The sequence below is a fragment of the Arvicola amphibius genome, chromosome 15 (genome assembly GCF_903992535.2).
Source record: "Arvicola amphibius chromosome 15, mArvAmp1.2, whole genome shotgun sequence".
Taxonomy (NCBI): Eukaryota; Metazoa; Chordata; class Mammalia; order Rodentia; family Cricetidae; genus Arvicola; species Arvicola amphibius.
Window position 1 is genome coordinate 11698660 of NC_052061.1, and position 19532 is coordinate 11718191.

Consider the following 19532-nt stretch of genomic DNA (forward strand, 5'->3'; position numbering starts at 1 on the left):
ATTGATGGGGAACTTAAAAGTAAATGAACATCTTCTAGGCATAGTGGGCACCCGCCTTTCCTCCCAGCCCTGAGGAGGCAGAGGCAGGTGGATCTCTATTTGAGGCCAGCCTGATCTCCACAGTGAGTTCCAGGACAGCCAGTCTGCATAGTGAGACCCTTCCTTGAAACAAAGTAAATGCTAAACAAAATCAGAGAGATCCCGTGATCTTATCATAGCATCCAGGAGCCTTCTAGAATGCCCAGACTGGGTCTAGTCTTCCACGAGAAGGTAGAGACAGTGCAAATAGAGCATTATTGCCTTTGGCCCTTCCCCAGGGTTGCAAAGGGTAGTCACTATTTCAGCATTTACGTCATCAACAGCATCTTGACACTCTCCTCCAGTCAGCACGGCTCTACCAAAAGTCGGTGGCGAACCTGCCTGGTCTTGAGATCCCAGTTCAAGAACTTTCTGCCTTTCAAAATGCCTTTCTGTGCTTGTCTGAGTCTGTCTATGGTTGGTGCTGTAAGGTTACACGGACTTCCCTAGGGAAAGCCCAGGGGCATTGAAGCTCTGTTCTCCGAAGACTCAAGTGAGTGGGAAGTGAGGGACTGTGGCCTGACAGTTTCACACAGGGGCTCTTTCGGATGCTGTGGGGGTGGCAGAGCTGGGCCATGAGCAGCAGGGTGGGTTACATGGCCAGTAGAGGGCGCCCTTGGTGGGTACCATAGCTGGACACAGAAGCTGTGCAATTGAAGCAGTCCAGTCTGAGCTAAGGCTTTCTTCATAAACCGAAGGTCATTCCAGTCAAGTGCTGCAGAACTCAGGCCCTGGCCTCCCTGAGTCCCAAATTTCTAAGCTGTAAACTAGGGCCATACTGAAAGTGGTCATTGCCCAGGAGGGTGGTGAAGGAAGAGTCACGATGTAGAACTTACCAAGAGCGTGGCACTATGCTGGCCATGGGGAGGGATCAGTGTCACCATGCCCCAATCCCTAAAGGGTACAAGGGGGCACAGGGGAACTCAAACATTTATATACAGACAAGCAGTTTATTGAGGCTAAGGAGGGACACCAATAGATGGCAGGTGCCATTGGGGAGGGCTTCCTGGCGGCAGTGTCTCCAAGGGCAGCTTGTGTTAGTCAAGCTGGAGCAAGGTGGTGTGCCAGAGAGCAGCAGAGGGCTCCAGAGGTTCAGCTACCTCCTCCCCGACAGAGGAGAAAGGCCATCTGCTCCCTCCGTGGCCTCAGGGGTGTAGCTCTGCTTGCTGCGTGTTTGTCCCAGGAGCTGGTGCAGGGCATACCCGCATCCTCCCACGGCCTCTGTGGGCTTCCGGACAGCGAGTGATTCTGACTTCTGATGCTCAGACTCGTTCAAGGGTAGAAATGCTATCCAAACACTCCTAATCTCAACCGAAGGATTGTTTTCTCATGGAAAGCTTCACCTATATTTAATCGTTTTAAATTGTTCCGAGTACCAATTAGACTTTTAATTTTGCTGTTCCCTCCAGCGACTGGATAATGTATATGGTTGATGTTTAATCAGAGTTGAATCTTCCTTCCTTCCTTCTCTCCCTCCTCTCTCTCTCTCTCTCTCTCTCTCTCTCTCTCTCTCTCTCTCTCTCTCTCTCTCTCTCTCTCTCTCTCTCTCTCTCTCTCTCTCCAGGGATGGGGATAAGACTGTTCTCCTTCGGGGGTGGGGCAGTGCCAGGTGGCTCTGGATTTGAGGTTATCTGGGGTGGGGCTATGGGAGCTGCCTCCAGAGCGTCAGTCTAAGTCCCCTTCTGCCTGCCTGCTTTGCTAATAGCTTCTCTGTCTGGAGAACCCGATGCCGCGTTAAATATATGGATTATCCAAAAATTTCTGCAGCAATAGGGTGAGTTATTATTGATTCACAGAGCACGACAAAACATCGCTGCATGAATTAGCAAACAGCTGTTTCTAATTTGAGTTTAGAACGGTACACAGAGGAACTTGTTTCTCTGTTCGCTCCTTTCATTTATAATGAATTTTAATCACCGCTACAGGTGAGAAAAATGTAGAAACAAGCTTGTATCTTGTGGAAGAAACAAAGGAGAGACAGATGCTAACAGATTTCCAGTCTGTGATAAAAGGGATGTTTTGGTACACTTTACATGTAATTAGAGTGCAGCTGTCTACAGTCCCAGGTCCATGAACGTGGCCGAATGTGGGCTCTGCCGATCTCCAAAGGGAGTGAAGAAAAACAGTGATTCAAGCCGAAAGCATGCTGTTTTTTTCTCCAGTCAGCAGGGTGCCCTGTGCACCGGCCTTCGGCAGCTTCTTGAAGCTCTCAGAGATAACTTAACAGGGTGCTGGCTCCTGATGCAAGCAAGCAGAGCAGTGTGGGTTTGCTGGACCCCCCTTGATTGCCAGTGCCCAGTGTTTGGGGAATTCTGGCAGGGGCAGATTGGGGAGCAGCCCCCCTTGCTGGCAGGATTGGTTCAGATACTCCTCTCTAGCAAGCTTGAGCGCAGCCAGCTCTCTGTGAGTTGATGAGTGCTGGTTTTTTTTTTTTCTCCTGTAGTCTGTTTAATTTCTGTGATAAAATTCGAATGGGATTGCATTTACAATATCAGTGCTAAGTAAATTTGTCTAAGGAATGATGCAGCCAGCCGGCTGTGTGTTCTGCCAGGTTGGAGGTTTCAAGGGGAAAGATGACCTGCACTGTGGGTTTGGAGGCCTTGGGAAAGGCAGCCCCTGTGGTGCCATGCAGGGTAGTGTGGATGGGTGTACAAGCATTTCAGGGCTGCTGGGGCCTTGACTTTGCCATCTGTCATGAGTGTGTTGGTCTGGATGGTCTCAAAGGTGCCTTTCAGATGGTGTCCTGGGGTTACAATTCAGGGCGACATCTGGCCTCGATACAGGTCATTTCTTTTGCCTTAAAAACCAGCATCTGCAGGGTAACTTGTGGTCCCCAGCTCAGTTCCTCTTTGTTAGCCACTAAAGTAAAGATACTATCCCCGTCTCTTGGCCATCGAAACTGCCAAAGCTGTCTCATTTACTCTGTGACCACCTTGGTGACCTGTGAGCCAGCAACAACGGCTCTTTACTCCTTTGCAGAACTCTGGTCATGGGTAGCATTTCATGGACACTCGCTTGATTTCATCTGTAGAATAACAGTAGTCGAGACTGTCAGTGCCCCCATTGTACAGAGGAGGAAACGTGAGTTTTATCTGTAAAACTAAGGCAGGATAATGAACTTGTGTAAGGTCTTATGAATGGGATGTAATGGGGACAGGCGTGGAGCAAACCCAGTTGCTGACTGATCAGCTGCTGGGAATACAAATGTGTTCTGGGTCTAGGCTGTAAGGACCAAAGAGGAGAACTTCCTGAGTATGGGCACGCAGGGAAACAAGTGCCCTTGGTCAGAAGGGGAACTGTGGCTCAGCTGTCCCATGGCTATGTGGCCTGTCCCTTTAGGACTTTCCCACCTCCTCCAGGGATGACCAGGAGTGAAGGTGGACCTTCGAAAACCATGCAGAGGTAGTTTGTGAGTTCATTGGTCTCCCCAAAAGGCCTGATAACTGCACAGCCTACAGACTGCCTGGTTGTGGGAGATGGCTACAGTGACCTGAGGCCTCCCTGCTCAGGATGTCGTTTCTCCTGCTTCAGCTGGTCAAAAGCAAATACCATAGGCATGGGGCACCTCTCTTGATTCCTTCATTCATGAGGTGACCTCCTTTGTATATGAAGGAGGACCTTTGCCAGACGGGGATCTAGGATGCTCACAAGGTTGGCGGTCATTGAGTTCATTGCAGGGTGCCTGCCTGCAGAAGCAAAGGCACCATCAGCGGATGGTGTTGCCCAGATGGTGTGAAGTACTGTCACCCAAGGCAGGCTCCAGGTTGGCAGTAGCTGCCTCAGCCACTCTGGGCCCCCTTTCTTTATTTTATGCACATGATTATTTTGACTATATTATATATGCACACCATGTATATCCAAGGAGGCAGAAGAAGGTGTTGGATTCCCTGGAACTGGAGTTACAGATGGTTGTGAGCCACCAGGTGGGTACTGGAAACCAAACCCAGGTCCCCTCTGCCAGAGTAGGAAGTGCTGTTAACCACTCTCTGCCCTCCCCTTCATTTTCTTCTGCCAGCCTTTGTAGGGGCCACTCTGTAAAGTAGTGATTTCTTTATCCCATCCTACAGAGGCTCAGAGAGGGGCAGTAGCTTGCCCAGCTCACAGAGATAATGAGCAGCAGCCTTTCCGAGTCTAGGGCAAGCCTGTGTGTACATTTAGTCTGGAGCTCTGCCATCTCTCTACGGTTGTCTTGGTTTCTTTACTTTCTTGAGACAAGTCTCAGTGTGTAGGGCCAGACTAGCCTGGAACTCCCAATGGAGACCAGACTAGCTTTGAACTCAGAGAGATCCACCTGCCTCTGCCTCCTGAGTACTAGAATTAAACACATTTTGTTTCTTTAATCCTGACTCTTTGGACGGCTTATTAAGGCCCTTAATGGCAGCTCTTTGCTGTTTCATGACAGAGCTAGCAGGAAAAGGGATGTCTGACAGTGGCCATCGTCCTTCTGGGGGACTGACAGGTCCCAGAGCTATGTGCCCAGGTGTACCTGTGTAGTAAGGCAGAGGTGGGATGCCTGTCCTCTGTCAACAAGAGTACTTCCCCCAGCTTTCAAAGACCACTGAACTCTCCATGCCTGTCTCTGCCCCCACAGACTCTCACCCTAAGGCGAGAATGGTCCCTGCATTTCCTTGCTGCAGTCTCATTGGGGACAACGATGACACCATATCCAGAAAAACCCTGAGCTCCTTGGGGAAGGGATGGGCAGGTCAGAACTGCAGCTATGTTTGGTGAAAGCATAATTCTTATTCAGTATTTCAAGTGGGGCCAAGTTGGACATGATAGCTTTGTGGATTTCTCAGATGACTCCTCTCTCCCGCCCCCAGCTACTCCCATCCCTTTCCTTGGTGTGGCCTTTTAACTTTGTGGGAGCAGGGCCTTTGTCCTTTCAACACCCCAATTTGTCAATTTAGAAAAATGTAATCATAACCCCTGGCATGAAAAGGATCTTTCTTGTATTTTCTTTTTTTCTTCCTTTTAGAATATTTTTTTTTAAAAAACCATCCAAAAGTTGTCTTAGAGTGTAAACAGATAATAATGCATAAATAGAGGTTGGATCGATAGCATCATAGGAGTGTAGGTATATACATCTTAGGGTGTAGGTATATTCCTCACCCTAAGAAACATTGAATATGGGGCAGGTTCAACAAATGTCCTGAATAGAGAGAAAAAAACAAACAAACTGGGGGTGGGGGTGGGGATCACAAAGCTGAGACACCTACTGCTGACCCGGGCAGACTGCAGACTGCATCACCTAGCCCTGCTCTTAGAGCCCCAGAGGTTCTAACAGACATGTCTGCCTGAGTCTTAAACAGCAAGAGAGGGAATCCTCGTGTATGGTTGGTTATATAGTGCCAGGCCTGAGCCCGGCCCAGTAGTGACCTCATCACTGATGGCTCCTGGCTCCACCCTCTGGGTTTGAGGCCCCCCCCCCCCCCCCAGTGATCCTTTCCATCTGCAAACGGTAGCACACCTTTGCAGCTGAGCAGTTCTACTCTCCGCTCCTGCGTGTAGGGCTTGGAGCGTCTGCTGGACGGCTTTCATCTTGTACTCTTTCTCGCTCCCTGTTGGGCTAACCCGGCAGTGTTTCTGCTGGTATAAAAATTTCAAGACCCTTGTGGCTCTCCTGTGTGTTTCACGGGGAATTGCCCTTTAAGACAAGAGGCTTCTCCAGAGGCAGTTTCTGGAGAATTTTGTCTCTGCCATTGGGTTTTGTTGAGACGGCTCGAGGACAGTGCTCCTGAGTCTCCCAGACACTCTGTCTTGTTTGGGGAAGGTCTGCGAGGCACACCCTTCGTCTCTTATAACGGCCTTCTGTGTGACTCACCCCTGACCTCTTGATTTTCCTGAGGTGGCAGCAGAATCCACGGCCACACCCTCTCTGCTCCTCTGGAGTGTGCCTTCCTAAAAGTAAAACAATTCGAGAATTTCCCAAGGATGCCTCCTGGTTCCTTTTGCACCTTTCTGCCTTTAGTCTATTTCTCCTTTCGTATTGTAAACTGCAAGAAAGAAGCCAGGAAACACCTTCAACATTCTGCTAGAAAACCTAGTAAATACCTGCGTTTTTCCATTGTAGGCTCTTCCTCTCATGCAGCAGCGAGGGGGAAGGTGAGTACGGGATGGGGACGACAACACTCCAGCCTTCTGAGAGCATAGTTCTCTTTGGTAAGCCTTATCCATACAAGTGTCCCAGCCCCTGGCTCATGCTGGATTAGGTTTCGGTCCAAGGGGATTTTAGTTTTCAGGAAAACACTGCTCTTCTCCTTCCAAGTCTGCACCATAGGTGACTACCTATACCCGTATTTCAGTTAACCTGCATGAGGCTGCCCACCCCTTTACAAAGAATGCATTTCTCTTGAGGTTTTTTTTCTCTTTTTTCTTTTTTTTTTTTTTCAGCTCATGGCCACTGTCCAGCTCCTGAGCCACTTTCCTATCACTGGGTGTGTGTCCTGGTGGCACTCCACTCCTGTCACCTAAGAGCTATACTGTTTCTTATTGCCACTGTAACAAATCCTATGTACACTGTAGCTTAAAACAACACAAAGTCCGGGACTAGAGAGGTAGCTCAGCAGTTAAGAGCACTTAACTGTTTTTTAAGAGGTTCAATTCCCAGCACCCACATGGTGGCTCATAACTATCTATATCTTGAATTTCAAGTGGTGCAATTGCATATATGTAGGTAAAGCGCTCATATACATAAAGAAAAAGGGAAAAAACAGCAACACAAAGTCACTATGGTTCTGGTGGTCAGAAGTCTGATAGACACGTAGGGCAAAGGTCAAGGTGGTGGCAGAGGACTTTTGCCACTCATAGAGTCACCTTGGTCACTCTTTTTTTTTTTTTTTTGGTTTTTCGAGACAGGGTTTCTCTGCAGCTTTAGAGCCTGTCCTGGAGCTAGCTCTTATAGACCAGGCTGGTCTCGAACTCACAGAGATCCGCCTGCCTCTGCCTCCCAAGTGCTGGGATTAAAGGCGTGCGCCACCACCGCCCAGCCCACATTGGTCACTCTTGTGTCTTCAACCCCAGCATCAATGGGCTGGCTTGTTCTCCACCTCCCTTTCCTCCTTTAAAGACCCAGTGTCTCCAGAGGCCTCTCCCAGATAATTCAGAGCCATCTCTGTACGTTAAGGTCAGCTAACCAGCACCCCAGGTCACGGTTACAGGCTCATATTCATTTGCTTTTGCTTAGCACTGCCTCTGACTTTGGTTCTGTGCAGGGTCTGTAGGCAACCTGCTTCCTTTGCTTTCTTCATGGTTGTTTGGCAGCAGACCCCATCCATTCTGCTCCCCTACCACCAACTTTGCCCAGGATACGTCTCTGTGTTGGATGGTTCCACTCTGCCTGAGATATTGTAGCTGTTTCCTTTAGATTTAACATGACCATTGTCACCATGAAATGGAACAAGAATGGTTGAAATGACACATAGGAGACCTTGATTTGAGTCATGGTGAAGAAACAGAACTGGATAGAAGATACTAGTTCCATGGGAATGGGCTGTTAACATTCCTCTCGGAGCAGGGTATCAAGACACTTCCGCTAGATTCCAGTCTCCATTCCTTCCTGCCCTAGCTGCACATAATCTTAGAAACACTAAGTTAGAAAAGGTGAGCACTCAACAGCTGCCATCAGTCACATGTCCTCCTGAAAGTGACCCAATGCCCTCCTTGATATGCCTGCTCAGACTGGATGGAACCTTTCTTCGGTCTGGACATTTCTTTTGAATTTACCCAGGAAAGCCACAAAACACCTAGGGTTGTGTACTGGGAGCTTCAGACTTCTTGGGGAAACTTATTATTGCTGATTACTGAAAGTAGTTCCAGGAAAAAGCCTCAGGTGTCCCAGTCCACCCATAGAATAGGGGTGTTGTTGGTTCAGGAGGGCATGGTGGCATCTCTAAGGCCAGCCGTCATCAACTACACTCACCTCTGAGGACCAGGGCCATACACTCCCAGGCTCAAGTGCTCTTCCTTGAAGGGAAAGCAGGAACATGCCCAGGTGCCCCACACTGTGTTGTATCCTTGTGTATCAGAAAGCCACTAATTTCAGTTCTGACCGACTCTGCGGGAAGCGGCTTATGTGTGCCTTACAGCATATGCGTGCAGGTCTTGCATGCTCTGGAGACACAGACAACTGGGTTCTTTGCACATCCAGGCAGCTTTGTGTCTTCTTAGGGCAGTCTCACATCAGCTGGGGGTGGAACTGACCCGGCTGGCAACCCCTCTTCTGACCTCAGTGTAGCTGCCCAGAACTTTTCAGGTCTTTTTGTCTCTGCACCGACAGCAGGATTTGGGGGACCCTGTCCCAAAGCCTCATTGCTCAGAGGATCTATCGAGCCTTTCTTCAAGGAGGAACCCGGTGCCCTGAGACCATTCCATTCCCATCCATCTTTGCTCATGGCAGACATCACCAGTTGATTTCAACTTCTCTTCACACTAATAGAACTTCTCTGGCTGGCAATGTCCTGGAGACCCAGAACTTCCTGGGCTTCAGCTATGCTCGTCTTGTTACTGAAGCAGGGGTCCCAGCTAAAGCTCTTTTTATGATTGTCTCTTCATCTCAGTGCTGGAGGGTCACTTTCTCCTCTGCCCACGCCTCCTATGGCTGGATGATCACTTTTAGCTAATGCCTGTGGATCTGAGGGCTAGGCCACCCTCCCTCCGGGATCCTGGTACCCTCAGTGGCTGCTCATTGATGTTCTCTGATGGGAGCAGCTATGAACTGTGCCCCCTGCCTTCCTGGGTGGCTGTTCCACGATGCCTGCCAGTTTCCAGTGCATCCATTGCAACCTACCTTGCTGCACTTGCTGTGGCCACACCTGCCCCTAACACCCTGTCAGTCTCTGAGTATGACCCTACAATCCTGGAATCCACTTGATTATGCTGCAGATATATTTAAAAGCCCAGTTAATCATCTTTTTACTTAATTGAATTTTTATCAAAATTTCCTCCTCTCTTATGTGTGTGTATATGTGTGTGTTCTCCTCCAGCAGACAGCAGAAGTCTTCTATAAACCATTTCCTTCCAGGCCTCTTTGCTGGATTAGCCATTTTCAAATGAATTTAATCTCCATTTTGAAAGTCATTTTTCTCCTCATTCTGTTCTTTGACCATGCTCATTCGAGAGGAGGGAACTGCTGAGGGGCTGGCATTTGTCACTATATCTCTCATCTCAGCATTGTGGATGAAGCTACCAATTGAGTAGGATTAAGTAGGTTTGTTTCCTGGCTCTACTGCCTGGCAGCTGGGTGGCACTGGGCAAAGCAGCCTCTGTGCATCGTTTTCGCCTGAACATGGAAATGAAGTAGTCATATGCCCAGCTCATTGAACTGTTGAGGACTGAATTAATACATGGGAAGTTAGAGAAGAATGCCTGGTTCGCAGAAAGTCTTCCTTTGAAGGTGGAAAGCTGGCTGGACAAGGGAGGCATTCCCTGAACCTACTTGTTGCTGAACCCTGACCGTTCATTCACCTTAAAGGGAACCTTGAGACACCCTTGGCCCCATTTCCACTCCCCTCCCTTTCCTTTCTGTACTCCTGTGTGGTCATGCTAGTTATGGGTAGTTGTGCTTGCTCAGGGGTGGTTGTGCTTCTGCACTATAAGTGCTAACAGTGTTTGAGGGTGTGTGTGTTCCTGTGAGGAACAGGAGTGTCCCCTTCCTCTGCTGATGCCCCTGTAGGTCCAGCGGAGCCCTGGCCCCTGCTCATCTCTCTAGTTTTCTTCTGGTGCCATTGGCTAGATGTCTCCAGGGTACTTAGAGCAGGTGGGCAGAGAACCACCAGGGCTGAGTGATTTTTGAATAGCCGACTCTAAGCAGGGCAGCCAGTTTGGACTTCATATGTCAGCGTGCCCCCTTTCCTCTGATTGGACCTTTTCATTTTAAGGAGCCTTATTTTCATTTCGATTTGGATTATTATGATCTCAGCAGTGGCTTGGTTTGTTGGTGGAGAATAATGCACTTCCTTTTCACCTTGAAACTTGTTTGCAGAAAATAAAGCCAAGCAGTCAGCTCCACAGTGAAACTTTGGGTACCTTGCACAACTGGGCAGGTCTTGAGTCCCTTCGTGGCGGTGGCGGCTGAATGGCTTATGTTAGCCTAGGTTGGGATACTGTCCATTTGGGAGATGCAGGGATCAACTCTCTCACAAAGCATCCGGCTTTGTGAGACGGGCAGGTTGCTCACCCCTCTGACTCTCAGCATCCCCACCTCAAACATGGGGTGCTCCCGCAGACCACCAGCCATAGGCACTGTGAAGGCTGAAAGATTCGTTGAGATAACAGATATGTATAGTGCTGGCATGTGGGACACGAACGATAAATGTAGCTGCTAAAAATAGCACTAGTGGTACTAATTAGAATTAATTATTATTATTGGCAAAACACTGCTTTTGTTTACCAGCTTTATAGAAGTATAATTTGCATGTTGTAACGTTCACTTATTTTACTGTGCCGCTCAGCACCTCTGTAGGAAGCCCACGGAACTGTACAGGCCTTCGCAGCTATGGCTAAATCCACTTCCCTTTCCTCGACAGACTTTGCTTGCCAGTTTGACATTGACCGTGGCACCCACTTTCAGCCTCAGGCAGTCCTGAGTGGGCTCTGTCTGTGGACGAGCCTATTTGCAGCATGCATGTCAACAGAACTAGAGTGGGCTTCCTATTAATTTCCCCATTCACCCCCTCACAGTGGTTCTTTTTAGACGTATTTACTGAATCTCAGAGGGTGAGAGGATCATCCGTGGTGTGGATGAGTTGCTAGGGGAGCTTGGAAGCTCAGGGGTGTAGGAAGCTGCCTTTTGGTCCTCAGTTGGGATGAAGGTATTAAGAACCAAGGACTGTTAGAGACGTGCTAGTTCAGGCTTGTCCCAAGGGCAGAGTGCCTTCCTGGTGTCACCTTCCTGCTTGTTCATTTTCTCCACTCATCGGGCATCTAAGGGGCTTCTCTGAGCGTTGGTGGTCTCTCCCTGAAATGTATGCCCTGAACAGTTCCTGCCTTTCTCTTTCATTACTTGTCAGGATTTTGTTTCTGGGATTCATCTCAGTTTCCCCGTCTGTACAGTGGGAGTGCCCTGGTTCCCACCTCCCCAGAGATGGTGAGAAAGTACCTGGTAGAGGATGGGCACACTGGAGAAGTTCTGTGCTAGTTTGAGTATTTCTGAGCTAAGATATCAAAATAACGTAAAGCTAGCTGAGCCTGGCCAATGGGCAGAGGCCAAGCAAGTCCCTGCTCCATCCATCTCTTCCCCTGGGTCCCTTTGTCTGTGCCCCTCAGAGCCCAGCTGGCAAAGGCTGGGAATTAATAGGCAAGGGATAAGGCACCTCCCGCTGCGCCTAATCTAGGAAGCTGGTAGCGGCTGCGTCCTTCCCGGCCAAAGGGCCTGTAACGTGAGGCCCCCAAGAGAGAAGGTGCCCTCACTCCAGGAGGGCGTTCCTAGGGGGTGCTGGGCTTTAGAGGTGAGGAGGCTGCTGGGAGGCACAGAACGGAGGCTGTGGAAAGCAGTCTCCATCAGGCGGAGCTGGACCCGCGGTGCCAGCCTGGGTAACTCTTTATGCTTCGGAAGCTGGGCGTGAGGGGGTGGGCACTGGGGCTGTGATGGGAGCCTGGGACCTGCCCAGTGCTAGTTACCAAGAGCTCTCCAGCCAGCTCTTGTTATTTTATTTATTTATTTTTAATAAGCTCTTGTGTTCGGCAGAAACAGCAGTGTGACTACAGCGAGCCTTGGACAGGAGCTGTGATGGTATAGTTGTGTGTCTAGGATGTGTGTTTAAGTATCAGTGTGTATGGCATCCATAATGTGGATGTTGTGACTCTGGTGTGCAGGCTATATACACACATGCAACACTAAAGCAAGGGCGAGTATACCTGTGAATTAGTGTGGGAGGGAGTGCACGTGTGTGTGATTGTGTGAACATATATATGTGTGTGTGTGTGTGTGTGTGTGTGTGTGTTTTGGGAACTATGTGTAAGGTGTGGTGAGCACATGTTCTTAGGTATGTGAATGGGGTTGGGGGCGCTGTGTAAAGTGTGTGTGTGTATGTGTGTGTGTGTGTGTGTGTGTGTGTGTGTTGGGTGTGAGGCTCTCCACCCTCTTCTCATCCTGTGGGTCAGGGGCAACTTCTGTGAGGTTTTTCTGAGGATTGAGCTGGCCGGCTGGAGGCTGGCAGTGTGGCCAGGGGCCCTGGTCTCCTTCCTCGGGGTCACAAGACAAGGTCAGCGCAGCAGAATCTGGGCTTTTGTTTGTCTCTCCCCTGCCCGCAGCAGCCTGTGGTCTGTTTCATTCATTATTAAGTTTTAAATCCACTCGACGAGAAACTTGAGCCTCCGAACGCATTCCTGCTCGTGCTGGCTCTGTCCAACCCCCGCTGTGCTTTGTGAACTTCACTGGCTTTATTTGCTGCGTCCTTGTGTGCCTTTGTTTTCCCAGAAATGGCCAGCCCTGAGGTTTGTTTAGCTTCCCTCAGAGGTTGGAAGGGCCAGAGAAGTCCTTCTAGTCTCTGGCGAGCACAGAGTCCCTTAGATGAGTGAAGGGTTGCTAGCCCTGGGCTCTGGCCTTTGGTGGCCTGGTCCATCCTTTCGGCTATCACCTGGGCTCCTGGGTGAGCAGGATAAAGCCGGGGTTGGAAACAAAGAAGTCACCTCCTCGGGGAGACTGACTGGACGCCTCAGGTCTTCCTCTCTGCCCTCAGCTTGCTTCATTTGCATCCTGGAGTCTAATGTTGGGGGCCCTGCACCTCTTGTTTCCAACTTCTTCACTCCCCATCCATGGATATGGTGGTACTGTTAAAATAAAGGGCGTTTTTTGTCCTTGCTAAAATTGGTGCCCAAAGGATCAGTTCGATTCCTCTTAAAACTGGGGGGCCTGGAGGCTAGGGGCTGAGGGCTGATGGAAGTTGACTCCCAGATGTGTTTGGAATTAGGAGATTTGGATTCCTTTTGGCCTATGGGACCGATGGTCTGTGAGGTCATTTCCGGTGACTTTGTCCAGGCTGCCCCTCCCCCCCCCCCCCCACCACCACCAGGAAAGTGGCTGATAGCTGTTCCTCTCGTGGGGGTGTACTGTATCCAGCCAGGTTCAGACAGGTGTCATCGCGGAAAAGACACTTCCTTTCAGAACCCTGCCACCTCTCTGCCGTGTCCTGTGGATGGGAAGGCCTGTATGTCCACTTACTTCCGGCCCCATCATCCGCCCGCCCCTGCAGCAGCTGGCCAGCTGCACAGCCTCTGCCGAGAGCTGTCGAGAAGCTGGCTCTGTCCTTGCTTCCCAGCGGGCCTGGGAATTGCCTCTAATCTCTCTTCTGCCTTCCCCTGCAGATGGTGATGACGACCCACAGCTCTCCTGGGTGGCTTCGTCTCCCTCCAGCAAGGATGTTGCGTCACCTACGCAGATGATCGGAGATGGTTGTGACCTCGGCCTCGGTGAAGAGGAAGGAGGCACCGGCCTGCCGTACCCTTGCCAGTTCTGCGACAAGTCCTTCATCCGCCTGAGCTACTTGAAGAGGCACGAGCAGATCCACAGCGACAAGCTGCCGTTCAAGTGCACCTACTGCAGCCGCCTCTTCAAGCACAAGAGGAGCCGAGACCGGCACATCAAGCTGCACACAGGCGACAAGAAGTACCACTGTCACGAGTGCGAGGCGGCTTTCTCCCGTAGCGACCACCTCAAGATCCACCTGAAGACCCACAGCTCCAGCAAGCCATTCAAGTGCAGCGTGTGCAAGCGCGGCTTCTCCTCCACCAGCTCTCTGCAGAGCCACATGCAAGCCCACAAGAAGAACAAGGAACACCTGGCTAAGTCGGAGAAGGAGGCCAAGAAGGACGACTTCATGTGTGATTACTGCGAGGACACCTTTAGCCAGACGGAGGAGCTGGAGAAGCACGTGCTCACCTTGCACCCGCAGCTCTCCGAGAAGGCGGACCTGCAGTGCATCCACTGCCCTGAGGTCTTTGTTGATGAGAGCACGCTGCTTGCCCACATCCACCAAGCCCACGCCAACCAGAAACATAAGTGCCCCATGTGCCCCGAGCAGTTCTCCTCGGTGGAGGGTGTATACTGCCACCTGGACAGCCACCGGCAACCCGACTCCAGCAATCACAGTGTCAGCCCCGACCCTGTGCTGGGCAGCGTGGCTTCTATGAGCAGCGCTACACCTGACTCCAGCGCCTCGGTGGAGCGTGGCTCCACGCCAGACTCCACTTTGAAGCCACTGAGGGGGCAGAAGAAGATGCGGGATGATGGGCAGAGCTGGTCCAAGGTGGTCTACAGCTGCCCCTATTGTTCTAAGCGGGACTTTACCAGCCTGGCTGTGCTGGAGATTCATCTGAAGACCATCCACGCGGATAAACCTCAGCAGAGCCACACGTGTCAGATCTGCCTAGACTCCATGCCCACCCTTTACAACCTCAACGAGCATGTGCGCAAGCTACACAAGAGCCACGCCTACCCTGTCATGCAGTTTGGCAACATTTCAGCCTTCCACTGCAACTACTGCCCTGAGATGTTCGCTGATATCAACAGCCTGCAGGAGCACATCCGAGTCTCCCACTGTGGCCCCAATGCCAACCCTCCTGATGGTAATAACGCTTTCTTCTGCAACCAGTGCTCCATGGGCTTCCTCACTGAGTCCTCCCTTACTGAACACATCCAACAGGCACATTGCAGCGTGGGTAGCACCAAGCTGGAGTCTCCTGTCGTGCAGCCCACGCAGTCCTTCATGGAGGTCTACTCCTGCCCTTACTGTACCAACTCTCCTATCTTTGGCTCCATCCTGAAGCTCACTAAGCACATCAAAGAGAACCACAAGAACATTCCTCTGGCGCACAGCAAGAAGTCCAAGGCAGAGCAGAGCCCCGTCTCCTCTGACGTCGAGGTGTCTTCCCCCAAACGGCAGCGTCTCTCGGGGAGTGCCAATTCCATCTCGAATGGCGAGTATCCCTGCAATCAGTGCGACCTCAAGTTCTCCAACTTCGAGAGCTTTCAGACCCACCTGAAGCTGCACCTGGAGCTGCTGCTTCGGAAGCAGGCCTGCCCCCAGTGCAAAGAAGACTTTGACTCCCAGGAGTCCCTCCTGCAGCATCTGACGGTGCACTACATGACCACGTCCACCCACTATGTCTGCGAGAGCTGCGACAAGCAGTTCTCCTCCGTGGACGACTTGCAGAAGCACCTACTGGACATGCACACCTTCGTGCTCTACCACTGCACCCTGTGCCAGGAGGTCTTCGACTCCAAGGTGTCCATTCAGGTGCACCTGGCCGTGAAACACAGCAACGAGAAGAAGATGTACCGCTGCACGGCTTGCAACTGGGACTTCCGCAAGGAGGCTGACCTGCAGGTGCACGTGAAGCACAGTCACCTCGGCAACCCGGCCAAGGCCCACAAGTGCATCTTCTGCGGTGAGACCTTCAGCACCGAGGTGGAGCTCCAGTGCCACATCACCACGCACAGCAAGAAGTACAACTGCAGGTTCTGCAGCAAGGCCTTCCACGCCGTCATCCTGCTGGAGAAGCACCTGCGGGAGAAGCACTGTGTGTTCGATGCAGCTGCAGAGAACGGCACGACCAACGGGGTGCCCCCCACTTCCACCAAGAAGGCAGAGCCTGCTGACCTGCAGGGCATGCTGCTCAAGAACCCCGAGGCACCAAACAGCCACGAGGCGAGTGAGGACGACGTGGATGCATCAGAGCCCATGTATGGCTGTGACATCTGCGGCGCAGCCTACACCATGGAGGTGCTGCTGCAGAACCACCGGCTTCGGGATCACAACATCCGGCCCGGCGAGGACGACGGCTCTCGGAAGAAGGCAGAATTCATCAAGGGCAGCCACAAATGCAATGTGTGCTCACGGACTTTCTTCTCGGAGAACGGGCTCCGGGAACACCTGCAGACGCACCGGGGCCCGGCCAAGCACTACATGTGTCCCATCTGTGGCGAGCGCTTCCCCTCGCTGCTGACGCTCACTGAGCACAAGGTGACCCACAGCAAGAGCCTGGACACGGGCACCTGTCGCATCTGCAAAATGCCCCTGCAGAGCGAGGAGGAGTTCATTGAGCACTGCCAGATGCACCCCGACTTGCGCAACTCCCTCACTGGCTTCCGCTGTGTGGTCTGTATGCAGACTGTCACCTCCACGTTGGAGCTCAAGATCCATGGCACCTTCCACATGCAGAAGCTGGCGGGCAGCTCGGCTGCCTCCTCCCCCAATGGCCAGGGCCTGCAGAAGCTCTACAAGTGCGCCCTGTGCCTCAAAGAGTTCCGTAGCAAGCAGGACCTGGTCAGGCTTGATGTCAATGGGCTTCCCTATGGCCTATGTGCCGGCTGCATGGCCCGTAGTGCCAATGGACAGGTGGGTGGCCTGGCCCCACCCGAACCTGCTGACCGGCCTTGTGCTGGTCTCCGCTGCCCTGAATGCAACGTGAAGTTCGAGAGTGCCGAGGACCTGGAGAGCCACATGCAGGTGGACCACCGTGATCTTACACCAGAGACCAGTGGGCCCCGGAAAGGGGCCCAGACATCACCAGTGCCCCGGGTAAGTGCAGCCTGACAATCATTCCTTCGCCTCTCCTCCTTAGGGATCAATGGGTACTCAGAGAAATGACAGCTCTGCCTGTGTGCTTCCTGGTGGTGTGTCTTATAGCAACTTAGAGTTAAGAGCATCTACTCTGTCCCATGTCACCAAACATTTCCTTTCAGCTGCGTGGTGCACATACTATTTATTTATTTATTTATTTATTTATTTATTTATTTATTTATTTATTTCCTTGCTGGGTCTGGTTTGTCAAGAGCTCATCTGTACAATGGGAGTAATGGTCATCCTGATACCCTAGATTTGTAAGGAGCCAGTGACATGCAGCAAAAGTGCCCAGCAGAGTAAATGGTTAATATGCAGTCAATGTTCCTTTTGTGATGACCGGCATCTTCGCTGTTTGTCTGGAGTGAACTGACTACCTGGCTCGCTGTGTCTTCTTGAGTGAGGCACTTCTTAGCTCTGGGCTCTCAATCTTAGATTCTTGTAGCGCAGATCCTAGTGATAACAGGAATATACCTGAGTAGAACCAGGCATTGGTTGGCATTGTATATGCTTGCTACAACCTCTGCTGACAATATGTCATGGACAGCATCATGGTAGCTGGTGCAGTTATGGTGTGGGGAAGACCCTTGAGTATGGTATGGCTCTGAGTCCATCATTAGTAATTGTTTGATGTAGTCAAAAAATTTGTCTGGAGCGCCCCTTATGTTGTTTTATTGTTGTTTGTTTAATAATTTATTTGACTTTATTTTATGTGCATTGGATCTCCTGGAACTGGAGTTACAGTTTTGAGCTGCCATGTCGGTGCTGGGAATTGAACCCGGGTCCTCTGGAAGAGGAGCCAGTGCTCTTAACTGCTGAGTGCCCCTTATGTTTGGAGGTGTCTGTGAGCCAGGAGTGGATTCCACCTTTGAGACTTACATGACCAGGAGAGCCATGGGCTCATAATATGTTGCTCTGATTGAGGCAGAGGATTATGGGCTGGCAGTGTGGGCCCAACTAGGACCTTGGCTTTAGGTTGGTGAACACCTGAGGTGGTTGCAGCCTGCGTGGCCTTTCAGTGTCAGACAGCCTGGGCCTGAAATTCCCACCACGTTTCTGTTGTTTCCAGATGGAGGAGGCATCACGTAGGTCTCAAGAGTATCTCTCCCTCAGGGGTTGCTGCTGGTGTCATTGATAGGGAGGCAGACTGGGGAAGCCACCTGCCACAGATGCTTGCTTGCTGAAGGCGTTTGGTCTCAGGATAGGAACACAGATTTGGGGTTGATGGAGGAGGAGGAGGAGGAGGAGGAGGAGGAGGAGGAGGAGGAGGAGGAGGAGGAGGAGTGAGAGGACTGGAGAGTGAAGGAAGAACCCCCAGAGGACAGCCTCCTACCCTGGCCCTTGGGTCATAGGTGGGCCTACGGAAGCCCAGTGAGCCCAAGGGACCTGCCTGTAGACACCTGGCTAGGGGAACCATGCCCCAATACAGACAGAACACTGAAGAGCATTGGGAACTGGAGGACTAGAGAGAGACCTCTCTTTGGAGACTGTGGCACCCCTTCATCTCATGGCTTGCCAGTTGAGTTGAGTGAGCCTCTGAACAGGGTCAGCGGGACACCTCTCAGAAATCTAGAGTGTGGACACTGGTCTTGCTGCCCAGCTCTGTCTGGCCTTGAGCCTTGGCTGGCCAGGGGCACTCTACTTTGTCCTGGGGAGTGTGGGACTCTGGAATCAGATGTCTAAGCTGCAAATCTCCCTCTCCCAGGACCTGCTGTAGTTTGACCCCTCTGGGCCAATGTCCTCCTGTAAGGTCAGAGGGTCACAGCGGTAGGACTTAACACGACAGTCTTGGTGACATTCAGACAAAGGAAACAGTAATCCCTAGTGTCTGCAGAACTGATTCCCCCGGGATCTCTACAGCTACCCCGCCCTGCCGCGACTGGTCAGTGCCGAGCCGTGGGACCTTTCCTATGTTGACCGCTGCACTGTGCTCAGAGGGTGGAAGGTGTGTCAGAGTGTTGGGCACAGAATGGGTCCTGTGTTATCGCTGCCACTTAGGGTCCACTCTGGCTGAGGTCAGGGTGTAATGATCACCTGTCATCTGGGCACCCCTTCCAACACTCATTTTCACAAGGGACACAAGCCCAGACTGGTGAGTTCGGTTTCCGAGCCTTAGCTCTCAAGAGGCAGAGGCGGGACTTGAAGGCCTCCTGTTTACACAGTTCCTACTCATGCCCACCACTCTCCGCAGGCACCCTATGGCCCATCCAGCCTGCATGGGGATGCAGCTGGCAGGAATGCAATCTAGTTCAGTCCTGTTCTTACACGGTGGCACTGTGGTTGGGCTCCTGTTGCCCTTCCTGAATGCATCCCAGCCTGGATGATCCACCTGTTTCAGCCCACCCACCATTGTGCTGAGGGTCCTGATGGGCAGGAAGCTGCTCTCTGAATCCTGGAACTCCCCTTCCCTAGTCTGCCCTGCATTGAGCACCTCTCTTGGAAAGCCCCTATTACCTGAGGGTATCTCTCTTGGCCCCCAGCAACAGGGTTGGTCTCCAGTAAGCAAGAGCCCTGCTGTGAGGCTCTGTTTTGGTAGAGGGACTCCAGACTCTGAAAGGTGAACCTGTAGCCAAGAATGCACAGCGATGCACATGAGGCAGATTGAAGTCTTGTTCCTATCCCTCCCCAGGTCTTTCCCTCCCTGTCGTCCATGTATGAGGCACCAGGCTAAAAATCCCACCACCCCCGCCAGCCCAGAGATCCAAACAGATAGACCTTTTTCAGAAAGAATCTAGACAAAGCCCAGGTATCTCCTTGATCTAGCCATTGCCCCTGGGACCTTGCCCCCTGTCTGGGCACGCCTGAGGCCAGGGACCCAGCTGTCTGCTCACCCACCCCTCACTTCCCCCAGGACTCACTCGTGTTAGAGCAGACTCTGGGGGCTGTGCAGGG

General features: G+C 51.7%; 1 protein-coding gene across 1 annotated transcript in view; it reads left to right on the forward strand.

The window, feature by feature from the left end:
- The window catches only part of Znf423 (zinc finger protein 423), a 245245-nt gene that overhangs the window by 107604 nt on the left and 118109 nt on the right, over nucleotides 1-19532 (forward strand). The window contains exon 3 of the mRNA XM_038312928.1: nucleotides 13384-16598. Within this exon, the coding sequence (XP_038168856.1) occupies nucleotides 13384-16598 (3215 nt within the window). The remainder of the gene's footprint in view (nucleotides 1-13383; nucleotides 16599-19532) is intronic.